The following is a 16,163-nucleotide window of genomic DNA, read 5'->3' on the forward strand; positions in this document are numbered from 1 at the left end:
AGTGAGTACATCACATTAATTCGAGCTGCGTTGGTGTCCCCATCCACTCCCTTCTGTGCTGCTGGGGGATCCAGAGCCAGCCTCTATGCTGAGCCTAAGTCTCCTAAAGGCTCCTTTCTTAGCTATCAAAGACCTCAGGAAGTGTTTAAATGGCTACTTGTAAACCATTCCTTGCATTCTTAGCCATCCATCCTCACCTCTATTTTTGACTGGGGGAGGGTTTTGGCCATTTTGCTCTGCACTGCACCTGAAGAATGGGTTCCCAGTGTCCTGGTGGGAGCCCTGGACTAGGTCACAGTGGGCAGACATTTCACTAGAAATTAGAAATTGCTGGGGCAAGCACTCTGTCATTATGCATCACCCTGATTTGCAAAAGAAGAAAAATGTTGCTCAGAAGTGAATAGGGCAGAAAGAGTCTGTTATGGAGCAGTCCCAGATGTTTGGGATTGGATAGCTAGAAGATGTAGGTGGGAAATGATCATAACAAAGGGAGAAAGGATATGTGCCTTAGCCATTTACAGTCCCAGAGTTGACCAAAAAAACCACCAGACATTGCTATGGAGATACATAATTTCTAGACTTCAAATAGCAGGTGTTTATAAGCAGAAATGAACTGACTTCCCAAGCTTGGTTAACATAACCTTGGACAGGCTATAAGATGAGGAAGAAGTAAATAGGAACAGAAGATAATAATGTTACTGAAAATTTTACTTTGGGGTCTTTTTCCTCCCACAATATTTCCTTGGAGTTTTATGTGGAAGTTGAACCAATGCATGAATAAATTGTGTTGTGAGGGAGTAAATAAGTCAAAAGCAGGTAAGTTGCTATAGCAGAGACCCATCAAACTAGAAGACAGAAAATCATATATATATAAGCCCTATCATTTATTAATAGCATGTCATTTGTCCAAATGAATCACCTCTAGAGCTCATGGTTTAGATGCAGACCAATGTGCTTTGCCTCCATAGAGATGTGATTTATAATTGCACTCATAACAGAAACAGAATTTTTCTAAAAGATAACCTTATCTACATTTTAGAACTTTAGGGAACTAATAAGAAATAATGATTGAGATCTTTTTTTCCCTTCTCACTTTAACATATAACATTGTGAGTTTTATATAGTGAAATTTCAGAATTGTATCTAACCATCACTTTGCCACGGAGTTCTTTTTTTAATCCAGGATTGTAACTCAGTCATGAGAGCAAAAAAAGATTCAGAATTTATTGAGAGCCTCCCAGCACTTTGATGTCTTTATTGTTTGCCACAATCTAGTTTAATATCATTTTATCCAATTTATTCATTTATTTAATATAGTCAGGTACCACATCACAATGTTTTGATCAATAAAGGATTACCTAAATGACAGTGGTCCCATAAGAATATAATCCTATACTTTTACTGTATCTATTCTGTGTTTAGATACACAAATACCATTGTGTTACAGTTACTTCCAGTATTCAGTACAGTCCCATGCTGTTCAGGTTTCTAGCCTAGGAGCAATACACTATTCCATATAGCCTAGGTGTAAAGTAGGCTCCACCGGCTAGGTTGGTGTAAATACTCTTTATGATGCTTACACAATGACAAAAATCTCCTAAAGACACATTTCTCAGAATGTATACTTGTTGTTAAGGAATGCATGACTGTATCTAGTTTTAAAATCATTTTACACCAAAATGGTCAAATTGCCAATCTCATTTTATTATGTAGAAGGAATGGGGAATCATTTTGAATGACATGTTTCTCTTCATCTGTAATATATAGGGCTTAACGTAGATGAGTCTGAAGTTTCTCTTCATGTTTCAAGTTCAACAGTATAATGAAAAGATGTGCATCCTTTTGAATTTCAGAGCCCAGGACAAGGCAGCTATGCAGTTGAGTGAGTTGGAAGAGGAAATGGATCAGAGGATTCAGGCTGCAGAACATAAGACACGGAAAGACGTGAGTTTCTGGGTTGGCCATTCATTCAGCAGATCTTTATGAGGTGCTTTCTATGGAGAGGGCCCAGACACTCTTTCTGGATGTCATGCATGGGTACAGCAAGTCCAGGTTCCCGCAGAGCCTCCCAGCAAAGGAATTTTTACTGGTGGTGTTTTTTGGGGATGGGGTAAGAAGAAATAGAAATAATAAATAAGTAAAGCATATAAGTTCAGATAGTGACAAGTGCAGTAAAGAAACAACATGTGTGATAGTGACTGGGAGAAGAGGCTGCTTAGGTTGAGGGCTAGAGGCCTCTTTGAAGGGGTAACCTCAGAGACAAGGCCTTGGGAGAAGGCAGAGGCGGCCTTCGTAGAGAAGGTGGGTTGACTTTCCATACCTGTGTCACTGCCCACACCCATTGCCCACTTTGAATCTAGATTAGAGTGAAATTAAAATTCTGTCTTCAAACTTTGGTGTTTTGTAATGGAATTCAGTCATCACTTGGTACCCGCAGGGGATTGGTTCCAGGACTCCCCTGCAACCCCACATACCAAAATCTGCATGCTCAAGTTTTTATACAAATAGTGTATATTTACATACAACCTACGTATATCCTCCAGTGTACTTTAAATCATCTCTGCATTACTTATAATACCTAATATTTAATACAATATAAATGCTTTGTGAATAACTGTTATACTGAATTTTTATCTGCATCACTTTTATTGCTTTTTAAAGTATTTTCAATCTTCAGTGGTTGAAATTGCAGATGCAGAACATGTGGATATGAAGGGCTGACTGTATACCTTTATTTAGCATTATAGGAAACCTTTAAAGTTGAAAGTTATATGCTACCTTCAGTGATTTCCATTGAAGAAAGAATTTTTTTCCTTATAAAATATTTTTGGGTGATTAATGTTTATTCATTTGCCTGGTTAACACTGAGTGGCAGCAAAATAATGTGCAAGTGGCCTGAGCATTGGCATCTGGGAGACCTTAGTTTGCATCCTGGCTCTGATCTTACCTAGGTGGCATTGGAAAAATAACCCAACCACTGAGCCTTTATTATTCCATCTCTAAAATGGGATAATGCAACCTACCTGCCTTCACAGGGATTAAACATGATGATCTATATAAAGTGCCTGGCACAGTGCCTGCAATGTGGTGGCTGCACCCTGGTTGTTACTGTCCTGCTCTTTCCTGTGGCTCTGTGTATTCTTGATTCCTTTTAGATTCTTCACCTTAAATGGCTTTACCACATGTATGCCCTGGGGTGTCTTTGTTGTCCTATCTCCTTATAAAAAGTTTAATAAGAAGCTGGACGTCATATTCAGCCACGTAAATGGTTCAAGGTTCATGTTCCAGCTTCAGAGCAATGGATAACCCCTTCCTCAGCTAGCACTTTCCTTTTTGTAAAAAGGAAAGGGTAAAATCATTTTTCTGCCTTTTTTTCTTTCCATCTGCTGTGTTTAATCTGTGCACTCATTCATTCATCAAACACTTATCAAGCACATGTGTTATTCTGTCATCATATCTCATTGCTTCTTCCAGATAAATGCCTCCCAAATTTGTTGTTGGTAATGGCGATATTACCATGGCCCCCACTTAGAACTTCATGCTTTGTTAGTTACAACATCTTCTTTAGTGTTCTTCACTTCAGTCTGGAGGTGGCAAACCCATGCATCTACAGCATCATTTCTCTATTCCACAGCAATGACACATGTGGCCTGTCAGTCACCACATACATGTGGTCTCCACACCTCAGCACACCAGTCCAGGACCTCACTGCCAGCTGAGCAGCTTTGACACTGCGAGGAAACTTGTTTGCCTGCCCATCCCAGTGTTCACCTCACACCTTTCTAAACACAGCTTCCCTGGAATCACGTACCCAGGCCAGTCTAAGATTTTTCCTCATTTCCTTCCATTCCACGCGCATCCCCTCGGTTCCCCAGGGTTCTTCACCCCTAGCTCTGGCCCAGTGTTCTCACTGTGCCTCACTCTGCTTTGGCTCCAGCTGTTTTCTTTGCCTTGATGATTATCTCTTCACTCCTTTCCTCCTTCCCAAATTCTGCAAAGCTCAGAGGAACCCTCACTTTCTTCTGGATGCCCCCCCCTGCTCCTCTAGCCACACTTACCTTTTCCTGACCTTGACTCCTATGGCATATATAGCATATATTGCATTGCTTCAGTTAGTTTTTTTTTTTAAACTGTAACAGCTTTATGAAGGTATAATTGGCATGCAATAAACTGCACATAAAGTACAGTATATGTGAAGTTTGGACATATGTATGCACCATGAAGCCATTCCCACAAGCAAGATCATGGGCATAACTATCCACCCTCGAAGTTTCTTCGTGCCCCTTGAAGGCATAACAAGCCTTCCTTCCTCCTTTCTTTGCCCCTTTTTGCCAGATAATCGTTGTTCTATTTTCTGTCGCTGTAGATTAGTTTGAAGTTTCCAGAACTGTATAGAAGTGGAATCATGCAGTATATACTATTTCTTGTCTGGCGTTTTCCACTCTACATAATTATTTTGAGACTTATCCGTGTAATTAATAGTTTGTTCTTTTTCATTGCCAAGTAGTATTCTATTATGTAGGGGTACCACAGTGTTTAGCCATTCATCTGTAGAAGGACATTTGAGTTATTTCCAGTTTTTGGCTATTGCAAATTAAGGTGCTATGAATATGCATGTACAAGTCTTTATAGAGGCATATACTTTTATTCCTCTTGAGTAAATTCCTGGAGTGGAATGGGTTGATCATCTGTGTAGATGAATGCGTATTTTTGTAAGACATTGCCGACCTGATTTCCAGAGTGATTGTACAGTTATATGTTTCAATCAGCAGTGTATGAGAGTCCCATTCTTTCAGAATTCTAATCAGTGTGTAGAGGAATCTCACTGTGGTTTTAACTTGCATCTCTCTAATGACTAGTTGTGTGGAGGATCTTTTCATAGGTTTATTTGCTGTGTGTATAACTTTTTTTTTTTGCTGAAGTATCTTGTTAAAAATCTTTGGCTCATTGAAAATATAGTTTTTTAAAAAAATTACTGTTTTGAGAGTTCTTTTATATTCTGAATGCAAGTCTTTTATCAGATACCTGATCTATAAATCTTTTCACCCACACTGTGACCCGTCTTTTCATTCTAACAGTATTTTTTAAAGAGTATAAATTTTTAATTTTGATGAATTGTAATTTATCAATTTTTTTCATGGATCATACTTTTCATGTGGTCTTTAAAAATCTTTAACCCAAGCTCACGAAGATTTTTCCCCTATGTTTTCTTCTATAAGCTTTATTGTTTTAGGTTACATTTAGGATCCATTTTGTATTTGGTGCCAAGATGTAGATCAATGTTCATATTTTGTTTTTTGCATGTAGATATCCAATTGTTCCCACACCTTTATTAAACAAGAGTAACCATTTTCCACTGAATTGCTTTTGCACTTTATCCAAAATAGTTTATTCTATTTGTGTAGGTTTATTTCTGGGTTCTGTGTTCTGTTCCATTGATTGATTTGTCTATTGTTATGCTAATATTACATTGTCTTGATACCTACTGGTTTATAATAAGTCTTGATATATATTGGTTTATAGTATGTCTTGATACCTATTGGTTTATAATAAGTCTTAAAATCAACTAGTATTAGTTCTTCAACTTTGTGCTTTTTTAAAAGTTGTTTTGGCTATTTTAATTGGTTTAATTTTCATAGAATCAGCCTTTCAATTTCTTTTTAAGAAAAAAGCAAACAAAAACTAAAAGTCTGCAGGGAGTTTGACGGAACTTCATTGCATCTATAGATCAATTTGGGGAGAATTGACGTCTTAACAATATTGAAAATATGATTTCTCTATGTCTTCTTTCAGCAATGTTTTGTGTTATTCACTGTACAGATCTTGTACGTATTAGATATACTCAGTATGTCATATTTTGATGATACCGTCAATAGTATTTCTAAAAATTTCAATTTCTGATTGTTCATTGTGAATGTATAGAAATACACTTGATTTTTGAGATTGGTCTCATATTCTATAGCATTGCTTACATTGTTTATACGCAGTGCCTTTTTGTTGGTAGATTTTGTCAGATTTTCTGGGATGATGATTATGAAATATATTAATAAAAACATTTTATTTTTCTTTCTGACTTGAATGAAGCTTTTTATTTTTCTTGCCTTATTGCACTGGTAAGAAGAGTAAAGGAGATGAGAACATTGAATGTGATGTTAGGGGTGTAGTGTTCATAGATGCCTTTATAAATGCAGTAGAGTCCCCTCTGTTCCTAGTTTGCTGAGTAGTATTGTTGTTGCTGTTGTTTTAATCAGGAATGGATGTTGGATTTTCTCAAAGACTTTTTCTGTCTCATGATCATGTTTTTTCTTTTTTAGAATGTTAATGTGGTGAATTACATTGATTGATTTTTGAATATTAAAACAAACTTGCACTTGAGATAGACCCTAATTAGTTATCCTGTATTATCCTTTCTACAGATTGTTGAATTCAGTTTGCTAAATTTTACTTAATATTTTTGCATTCATATGTGGAAGAGATATTGGTTTGTACTTTTAATGCCTTTGTCTTATTTTGGCATCAGGCAAATTCTGGTCTCATAGAATGAGTTGGGATGTGTTCCCTCCATTCCAGTTTACTCGAAGTTTGTGAAGAATTGATCTGAACCACTGCCATTTCTCATCTGCATTACTGTAACAATCTCTTATCTGATCTCTCAGCATCTACCTGTCACAGGTTGGGAATGAAATAGGCTAGTGATCATTTCCTTTATTGAACTCTGGATAAAGTACTTTTTTTTTTTGAGATGGGGTCTCGCTCTGTCGCCCAGGCGGGAGTGCAGTGGTACTATCTCCACTCACTGCAAGCTCCGCCTCCCGGGTTCACACCATTCTGCTGCCTCAGCCTCCCGAGTAGCTGGGACAACAGGCGCCCGCCACCACGCCTGGCTAATTTCTTTGCATTTTTTTTTTAGTAGAGATGGGGTTTCACCGTGTTAGCCAGGATGGTCTCAATCTCCTGACCTCGTGATCTGCCCGCCTCGGCCTCCCAGAGTGCTGGGATTACAGTTATGATCCACTGTGCCTGGCCTGGATAAAGTATTTCTAGACCCTAAAATGTTTATGTTTGGGTTTGTGGCTGTGGATCTAATGAAGAGACTTGCAGTCAAGTCCATTTTGATGCCAGGAAGGCTGCCTCATTAGCACCTCATTGTGAGGCCTCTGCGTCTTCATCCACATGTGAGGCAGGCAATACTTGTTGCCTCACCTGTAAAGCTGGATGAAGTCAAGATAGCCCCTTTTAAAAAAGTTACCTTAAGGGAAGATGTTGCTCTTCTACCAAGCATTTCACATGGATTATTTAATTTACATGGATTATTTAATTTATATGGATTATTTAACTAGGATTATTTAATTTAATCCTCACAATAGTTAAAAAGAAAATGGAGGCATGGATAAGTTTAGCAACTTGCCCAGGGTCCACAGCCAATGAGTGGGCAGTAAGACATGCTACCTCTGGCAGGTATTCAGATGTGGGAGCATGCTGCAGAGAGGCCCTACCTTATCCTCTAGCAGACTGACTTCCCGTCACATCTCCCTGTTTTTTCTTTTTTCTTTTTTTGTATTATTTCCTGAAATTGACTTTTTCTGTCTTCCCCACTAGAATGCCTGAGAACATCAGTTTTATTGTCCCCCTCTCTGTCCCCATGTCCCCAGTCCCTTAGAACCATTGGTAGGTGATCAGTGAATATTTGTACACTGAATTTTACTGGCTATCAACATAGAACTATTTGAATACTGAATGTAAAATATAAAATTATATAATTTATTAAAAGAAAAGGAAATTTAGAGATTTTTCAGCCAGTGGGAGCTTCTGAATGGCAATCCCCTGACCTCCTGGGGTGCCTTATTGCCATTCTCTGCTCCAGAAGAACTTGAAGGGACACCCCTGAGAAATACCAGACCACAGGGGAGCACTTTGCATAGGAATTTGCAGTGATGTGATTGGGATTTAGATGAGGCATCATCTCTAGGGATAAGGCATCATCTCTAGGGAAAAGGGTGGACCCAGGATGCCTTCTTGAGTCCTGATGATATGATAGGATTCCGGTAAGCACAGCAGCCCTTCACTGTGCCATGTCTTTTAACTGATTATGCCAACAATTAATTAATTGATTGATGTGCTACGGCCTCTATCACAATGTGAGTAATAGTCTTAGAGGTGTCACTCCCGGGTGAGGTGTGTATATGGGTTGTGGGATCCTGCTCTTCTTTCAGTTTTATAGGTTTCAATTCCAAAATTGCTGTGCATCTGAAGTCAATTGGTTTCCTTCTGATATCCTTTCTCACCTTCCCTGTGAAGGAGAACTAAAGTCAGCCTTAATTTGACACAAAATGTTTCTCACCTGTGGGGTTTTGAAGGTTGTTTAAGAGGGTGAACCTATTTAAATGAACAACATATTATTTTTCTTTTAGGAAAAACGCAAAGCTGAGGAAGCCCTCAGTGACCTCAGACGTCAGTATGAAACTGAAGTAGGAGATCTTCAGGTGACCATTAAAAAGCTAAGAAAGGTAGGCATGTGGCAGCTGGACTTGTAGGAACAGCCTCAGCATCTCAGTGTATCTAAGCCATTAACAACCCAAACCATTCAGAATCCTATTGAAGTGGCAGATAGGTCAGATTTCAGAATCAAGGAGCTCCTTGGAAAGACTTTTTTTTTTTTTTTTTTTTGAGACTGAGTCTTGCTCTGTCACCCAGGCTGGAGTGCAGTGGCAAGATCTTGGCTCACTGCAACCTCCGCCTCCTGGATTCAAATGATTCTCCTGTCTCGGCCTCCTGAGTAGCTGGGATTATAGGCATGCGCCACCACACCCGGCTAATTTTTGTATTTTTAATAGAGACGGGTTTCACCATGTGGGCCAGGCTGGTCTCAAACTCCTGACCTCGGGTGATCCACCCACCTGTGCCTCCCAAAGTTTTGGGATTACAGGTGCGAGCCACTGCACCCAGCCTGAAAGAACTTTTAAGGGTCCCCGAGTTCCTCTTCTGTTTCCAGGGGCCACCTGTCTTTTGCATAGATCTAATAATTATTTTCTAATCCCTTCAACCACTGTCCATAAAACTTCAGTTTGCTTTCCTTGGTCTTCACCAGCTCAGTACTCTCAAGTCCCTTGTATCTGGTAGACTGCATGCTTCATGATGGTTTTTCTTGGTCATGTCAAATATCCCTGTGTCCCTACCGCTAGCTTATTGCAAAGTGCATGGTAAGTATTCAGGGAATATTTATTAAATGAAATTGAATATTGCTCTTCTAAGTAGAAAATTTCAGATCTAGGGTACCCTGATCACCAAGAGTCACCAGTTTTTGAAGAAGAGCAGAACTTGTTGAAGTGTGAGCAAAGATGTGATTAGTTTGTTTGTTTGTTTTTTTAATGTGGTTGGTTTTTGGCTTTTCCTCTATTTGGTTTCTAATGAGCAGGTTCTGTTTTACTCAGTAATACTCTGGCAGTTGTTTAACAGGTGCTGTATAGGGGGTGGAGGGGAGGGGAGAGATGTGTATCATTTGTCGATTTCCATGGTATAAATACTCCTGTCATTACTGATTTCATGCTACCAAGTTGATATCACTGAATTTAAGGTTGAGAAGAGATGCTTAAAGTAGACTCTAACCTGCCGGTACAGGCTGGCTCCAGCATTGTACTAGACACACTTCTGGGATCTGTTTTTGTTTTTCCCATAACTAATGGGAATGTGTTAGCTAAAATGAAAATGGATAATTAAAAAAGGATCATCCTTGCTGGGCGTGGTGGCTCATGTCTGTAATCCTAATACTTTGGAAAGCTGAGGCAGGAGGATTGCTTGTGCTCAGGAGGTCAGGACCAGCCTGGGTGACATAGTTGAGATCCCACCACTGCAAAAATAAATAAATAAATAAATTTTAAAAATTAACTGCATGTGGTAGCACATGCCTGTAGTCCCAGTGACTCAGGAGGCTGGGGTAGAAGGATCACTTGAAGCTGGGAGAGGAAGGCTGTAGTGAGCCATGATTATGTCACTGTCTTAAAAAAAAAAATCAAAAATCATCACTGAAAGTGGTGATGAGATTAAGTGACAATTAGCTATATTTTGTATTTTATACACTATTGCAATTTAAACCTCTGGGATGATTAAGAATTCTCCCCAGTAGCCTCCTTAGAAAATGAATATCAATTTGAACGTTATATCTAATTTTCAAAAGTTATTAGGCCATGCATACTATGCTTATATTACAGAATTGAATAGACCAATTTTCTGTTTATGCTAGAGCCACAAATTCACTGAGTCACTACGCTGACTTATTTCTGTGGCTTCCCAAATCTTTAAAGGAATGTCTACAAGAAGAGATGCAGCGAATGCTGAGGCCCAAGTGGTCTGAACAGTAAGAAAGGCCATGTGTCAGGAGACCTGAATCCTTGTCAAAACTGTACCCATTTTTCCCTGAAGCACCTGGGACAGTTCACATCATCTTCCTGATTTTTAGTTTCTGATCTATAAAATGCAATTAATAATAAACTGTCCTTCCTAACCATAATGACTGATATTTTATCGACTTTGCAGTTCACTAAGCTCTTTTTCATGATTTAAAAAATCAAATTCTTAAACTTTCTCTGACGAAAGTATAAGTATCCTACTTTTAGAGATGAGGACTGAGTTCCAGAGAGGTTAAATAACTTGTTCAGAGTCACACAGCTAATAACTGACGAAGCCATCTTACTACACAGTTTGTGCTTTCTCACTTATACCAGACTTCCTGCATGCCTGATGTGGTTGTTATGCAAAACAGCAAGATGTTTATTTGAGAGCACATTAAGGGCTATAGTTTACAAATTTGTTACAATTGCCACTGTGTCCTTGATTCTGAGAAACTCATTTTTTCCTGATGGTTTTTCTTCTCTGAAGTCAAAATGCGTGTTTAAATCAATGGCTCTTCTCAGTCATAGTCAGCCTCGTGGCAGTCATGACGTTGTTATGTAAACACTATCCCTTTATAGCATCTGGCAAGGTGAAGAAGGTCCAGAATCAAAGCACCTAATTAGACTTGGTGAAATGTGAGATCCATTTTGATCAGTGCATAAACATCCCAGTAATGAGTACCAACAGATCCCCACCATTCCCAGAGGATGTAAGCTGTTTGTAGGAAAGGCATTTTGTTGTTGTTGTTGTTCTCCAGGTTATAAATGCTGTGTAACCAATTTAGTCTGACAATTGTAACGAGTTTGTAATTGTAATAGAATTGAGTCAACCAGCAAGCAAAGCTCATGTAGAAATGAGTTAATCATCAAGCAAAGCTTAAATATAGGTATTTAGATAATCAAGTGTGTTTGTGCCTCTAGCTTCATGTTATACTCAGATTTTATTGATTTTAGTTATTTAATAAGCATTTCTTGAACTCACCATGAAGAAAACATAGGTGAATCTGACACTAATTCTGCTCTTAAAAAATCTTGCTCTCTAGGAGGGAAGGTAAGACATTTCTAAATAATTGTCATACAGAATGGAAAGTGTTAAATGCAGATAATACAAAGGAAAATAGAAAGATCCAGATTCCAATGTAGCATAACTGAAAAAAGCAAGAATTGGATTGCTTAATAGTTGAATGATTTCCAAAAAGGGCTGTTTCCAAAAAAGTTCATTTCACAACAAAACCCCTTTTCAAATGTTTAAATTATTTAGAACAAAATTTCAAATCCTTATGGATTTTATGTAGATTAATGACTTATAAAGTCGCATAATGTTGAAAATTGGTGACTTCTAGAATTCTCATATGTATATTCAAGGATAGTCCTAAACTTAACCAAAGCAATTCAAAGTGAGTTTGTAAGCGCACAACTTTTATTTGATCTTTCAGCTCGAAGAACAATCAAAACGCGTAAGTCAAAAGGAAGATGTGGCTGCATTGAAAAAACAAATTTATGATTTATCAATGGTAAGAATTACCTTTTCACTTACAGAAATGCACTTCCTGTTAGACCACATCATCATGCTCTTGTTTCAGTGTTCCAGGAAGAGCAGCTTAAAGAGAAATTAATACCATAGTTAGAAAAAGTCCTTAAAATAGCTTTGATCAAAGATATTATTTATGCAGGCTTTTCCCTCAATAATATGCCACTTATTGTGAAAGCTTTTACTTATTTTTCATACAAAGTAGTAAAGACATAGTGCTTAAATTTTATATAACATAGTTAACCCTGTGTTCTTCCAACATCAGCTCTGGTCTGTATTCCTGGCTTAGTGATGAGGATATTAGTGCCTTGCCCCTTCCTCCAAGTTTTATTTTTTCTGTCACTTTTCCATCTTACGCCAGCCACATCTAGTCTTAGTACTAACAAAATTGATAACATTCATATATCTTCTGTTATGAGTTTTATTTATTTTGGTTTTAGATTAACTCTCAAATTTGAAAGCAAATAAAGAGCATTTTCTTTATTATGATTCTAAATATTTTCACTGCAGAGCTAAGAAATGAGTGAGGCTTGCATTTCTTTCTCTCCATTCATTATCTCTGTTCCACTTAGAAGGTTCCCAGCTTCGTGGTCAAATGAATTCCTAGTTCCAGATTTTTCCACATCTTAGTTGGCTTTGTATTTGGATAATGACATTCTTGTAGAGTTATTTGTTTTTCTTGGATTTTCTGGTTGATTTTTTGGTTTCTTGTTGCAAAAAGCTCTACCATTTTCATGATATCACTGATACCTTAAGACTTACTTATTCTTTCCAATGCATCAAATGTGTTTAGTTTTTCTCCCTGAAAATATTAATTTTGGCATCTATAAAATTTCAGTTTTTTTTTTTTTTTTTTGAGATGGAGTCTTGCTCTGTCGCCAGGCTGGACTACAGTGGCATGATCTCGGCTCACTGCAACCTCCATCTCCCGGGTTCAAGTGATTCTCCTGCCTCAGCCTCCCAAGTAGCTGGAACTATAGACGCGCACCACCACGCCCCGCTAAATTTTTGAATTTTAATAGAGACAGGGTTTCACCATGTTGGCCAGGATGGTCTCAATCTCTTGACCTCGTGATCACCTGCCTTGGCCTCCCAAAGTGCTGGGATTATAGGCATGAGCCACTGCACCTGGCAAAATTTCAGTTCTTATTGGACTGATTGTTTTTTAAACTTGCTACCCATATGTTCTGCAATTTCTTTTCACTAGGCCTTTCACTGAATTGTAGCATTTTGCATATTACAATTTTTGGGGAGGAGAGGGTTTCATCCTCATTTCACCATAGCACATCCTCAAGAAATTTCTTCAGAAAGAACATGTGAGAGAGAAATTTTCTGTTTTTGAATATTTGAGAATGTCTACATTCCCCCTCACAATTTATTAAGTTTGTTTAGATAAATAGGCTTTTCTGGGACTCCTCTGGGATTTATTAATTTAATCATTTCTAGGTACCATTTTTTTCCAAATACCTGCCAGTTGTTGGTGATCTGTTCATATTTTAAAATGAAGGACTAGCTTGGTCACTTAAGGCAGCTGGTGTAGGATCCTGTGGGATGGTGTGAACAGATCTGCTCACCTGAAGGCCTCTCTCCCGAGAGAGTGTCTTCGTAGGAGTTCTGTGTGTGAAGCTGGTAAGGGACCCCAGTTACCAGTGTGAGTGGGGCAGGGATATTCAGAGAGAAGCCTTAGCTTTTTTTACAGGAGCCACTCTGTTTTAAAAAGATTATCTCTGTCTTGTCTTTAGAATCCACTCTGGCTCTCTACTGTTACTTGCTAGGGTAAGACAGGGAATGGGCTTGGTGGGAAGGGTGCCTTACTATACAGTTTTAATCTCTCTTTCCAACCCCATATCTGGTTCTGTCTTTCTGGGGTTCGGCCTGGTCACTTGTCTCCTTCTGGATTCTGTGTCAAAACCTTGAACACACTTCCTCTAGACTTCCATTTCCCACTCTCTTCCCTTTGGCAACACGTTTCCATCAGTTTCCACTTTCTAGAAGTGCATTTAAGTCACTTGAATGCTCTGGGCCCCTCTTCCATTCTTTTAACTGTTATTGGTTCATTTCCTTTGGCATTTCATTTTAATGAGGTTTTGGAAGCGGAAAAAGACAAATTCATGTGCCCCATCCACCATCTTGAACGGATGTCTCCAATATTATTTTAAGAAAATACAGAAATTTTCAAATCACACTGGTTTATTTTTAAGTGCAAAACTTAAAATATTAAGTGATAGAATTTATTTGTAAAATGTAGCCAGTGTACCTGGTAATAGGTACTATTGATTCCACAAAATGTTTATCAATGATTTTATAGCACTCATTAAATAAAGCAAGCATTTGAATGGTTGGTGTCAGTTAATTTGCCAATAATGTGTCGAAATACGTAATGATAAACCCTTGACTGTTGTAGTTTGGTATCAAATATCAAGCATAAAAAAATGAAAAACAACTTTGAGGGTTTTGATTTTTGACACTTTATTAATTTATATTGATTTCAAATTACCTTGAATTGACAGACAGTTCTTTGAGCACTGAGATTTGAAGAGTTGTGGAAGGATGAGAGTGGTGTGGGAGGGTGACACGACACTTTACTTCATTTCTCCCAGGCAGAGGAAAATCTGAATCTAATGACCCTCACTTTTCCTTTTATCCAGGAAAACCAGAAAGTTAAGAAAGACCTTTTAGAAGCACAGACAAACATAGCCTTTCTTCAGAGTGAATTAGATGCTTTGAAAAGTGATTATGCTGATCAGAGTCTGAATACTGAAAGGTATGAACTTTGCATTTTATTTGTTAGTTTGAGTAGAATATTGAGATGATCATCCAGGCAAAAGAAGCTCAGCTATGGAATAATTAAGAGTTATTAACTTTGCTAATATCTTCTTTACTTTCTAATGATTTTATTTTCAGTATCAGGTTTCCTAGTGTTTTTTATGTTTTTAATGTTTTAAGCAAATAGAATAATTATTGTCTGTTTAGGCTAGTGCAGGGCTTAATAAATGTTTGAATTAACTGGGAGCTAAAGGAATATACCTACAGTGTCAAGGGTTAGTACTTATTAAAGTGCTTTGAAGTCAGGAATCCTGGCCATAAAACATAAGAAAGGGAAAAGTAGGCAAGTCAATTTCTGTGTGTGTTAGTTTTGCAGTATGGTGTTAATACCATAAAACCTAATACACATACATACATTCACAGACACGTATTTATATATAAGGAACAAAGACCTGTATATTTTTATATGGATGGTAAATATAAAATGCATAGATATGTGTATATGTGTGTATCCCCTGGGACATGTACACTTGGGAAAAATATCTTTTTTTGGGTTTGTTTGCAAACTTTAATCAGAATTAAGGTCTTATAAGAGAAAACAGTGAAATATTATTGTTTACTACATACAAGTCTCTGACCTAGATAAGGAGTTATAAGTGGAGAGTGTATATTTATATTTATATATAATCTCAAAACACAGAGCCCACATCATATATATATATATATGATGAGAACTTCAAGTTTAGTTGGGAAAAAAAACAAAAAGATTATGGGGTTTAACGACAGAAGAGCTAAAAAATATCAGAAGCAGTACCACTAACGTAGTCATGGTTTGGGTTAATTGCTGTGTGATCACAGAAAAGGTTTTGTTTTAGTTCAGAAGAGGTGAAGAACTGTACTGAAGAGGTGATGCTGGAGGTGAGCCTTGGTAGAAAGATAGCTCTGTGCTGGGAAAGGGGAGAGAGACAGCCAGGATGGCAACATCAGCAACTCAGAGCTGGTGGCACTGCCGCCTGCCGGGCACTGTCCTGGTCCTTCACAAGCATTAACTGATCCAGTCCACAGAAATCTGGTGAGACAGGGACCTTCATTATGTCCGTTTTACAGATGGGAAAAGAAAGTCTCAGAGATGTTCCAGGTGAGGCAGTAACCAAAGCAGGGGCCAGAACATAGGGAAGGATATAGCTTGGGGAAAGGTGGTCAGACCACAGGGCAGAAAGAGACATTTTGAATAGAAAAGCAAAAGTTTAAAAAAAAATTAAAAAGTTTAAAAGCTAATTTAAGGTTATAATAGAAGGCCCCCGAATTTTGGGTTAAGGAACTTAAATTCCTATGGACAATTAGGAAATGTGTACTTTTATCATCCAGGAAGCAGATGGACAGGTTATTGTGGACCAAACCTGATAGCCTGGGCATTTTGGGAAGCTAGTGATGAGGTTTGTGTGCTCAGGGGGATAGGGCCTGGAGGAGAGGGCCAG

The 16,163-nt window shown here is 38.1% G+C and overlaps 1 protein-coding gene across 1 annotated transcript in view; it reads left to right on the forward strand.

Annotated features, from left to right (window-relative positions):
- RASEF (RAS and EF-hand domain containing) overlaps positions 1-16,163 on the forward strand; it is a 77,744-nt gene that overhangs the window by 32,582 nt on the left and 28,999 nt on the right. The window contains exons 3-6 of the mRNA XM_003267450.4: positions 1,854-1,944; positions 8,412-8,507; positions 11,825-11,902; positions 14,568-14,683. Of these exons, the coding sequence (XP_003267498.1) occupies positions 1,854-1,944; positions 8,412-8,507; positions 11,825-11,902; positions 14,568-14,683 (381 nt within the window). The remainder of the gene's footprint in view (positions 1-1,853; positions 1,945-8,411; positions 8,508-11,824; positions 11,903-14,567; positions 14,684-16,163) is intronic.

This window comes from Nomascus leucogenys, chromosome 1a, assembly GCF_006542625.1.
Source record: "Nomascus leucogenys isolate Asia chromosome 1a, Asia_NLE_v1, whole genome shotgun sequence".
In the NCBI taxonomy this organism is placed as follows: Eukaryota; Metazoa; Chordata; class Mammalia; order Primates; family Hylobatidae; genus Nomascus; species Nomascus leucogenys.